Raw genomic sequence first — 824 nt, forward strand, 5'->3', positions numbered from 1 at the left:
AGATGCCTTCCGAGGGAGCCTCAGCTCCCCTGATGGAGCTGCTGCACTCCCGGAACGAGGGGACGGGTGAGTGCTGCTGTGCCAGGTGCTGTGCTGGGGGCTCTCCACCTCCTGGCACCATCCCCGCTGGGGCTTCTGGGGCTCTGGTGCCACGAGGCACCGGGAGCTGAGGCTGCTGCAGCTGCCGTGCTCTTCCGCATCTCGGAGGACAAGAACCCTGACTACAGAAAACGTGTCTCCGTGGAGCTCACCAACTCCCTCTTCAAGCACGACCCGGCAGCCTGGGAGGCGGTGAGTGTCCCCACAGACCCATTTCCCTGGGAGAACCAGGGCCTCTGGAGGTGGCCCCGTCCTGCTTCCAAAAGCTGCTGCCAGCACCTCCAACCAGAGTTCGGGTGGGAGCGACAGGCAAACGGGGGGATGTGGGGGATGGACAGGATGCGGCCTGAGCTCCCGAGTCATGGCACCCACTGCCCAGGGTGGGGTTGGGCACCGCATGACCCCTGGGCATCGTGCACATGTGAGCATGAATCCTTTCAATTGTGTCACCTTCTTCCATAGGCTCAGAGCATGATCCCCATCAACGAGCCCTACTCAGATGGTGAGTACTGCACCAGCACTGCCTGCAAGGTCTCCGTGGGCCGTGCTCTGAGGGGGCAATTGCCTCATCTCACCAAACCAGGCTGGTTTTAAAAACTTTAACAGGTGACTGCCAGTCAAGTGCCAACCCAGTCTGCTGGGGATGCTCAGCTCCCCAGGAGCACACACAGCCACTGCCCTGGGTGCCTGGGCTGTCCCCCAGGCTCAGGGAGGAGGGTAGCGGG

General features: G+C 62.5%; 1 protein-coding gene across 1 annotated transcript in view; it reads left to right on the forward strand.

Moving 5' to 3' along the window:
* The window catches only part of JUP (junction plakoglobin), a gene marked incomplete at its 5' end in the record, with an annotated part of 5,798 nt that overhangs the window by 4,708 nt on the left and 266 nt on the right, over positions 1-824 (forward strand). Inside the window, 4 exon segments of the mRNA XM_009081677.1 lie at positions 1-6; positions 8-66; positions 167-291; positions 562-601. The exon segment at positions 1-6 is cut by the window's left edge and continues 80 nt beyond it. Of these exon segments, the coding sequence (XP_009079925.1) occupies positions 1-6; positions 8-66; positions 167-291; positions 562-601 (230 nt within the window).

The sequence above is a fragment of the Acanthisitta chloris genome, unplaced genomic scaffold (assembly GCF_000695815.1).
Source record: "Acanthisitta chloris isolate BGI_N310 unplaced genomic scaffold, ASM69581v1 scaffold22049, whole genome shotgun sequence".
In the NCBI taxonomy this organism is placed as follows: Eukaryota; Metazoa; Chordata; class Aves; order Passeriformes; family Acanthisittidae; genus Acanthisitta; species Acanthisitta chloris.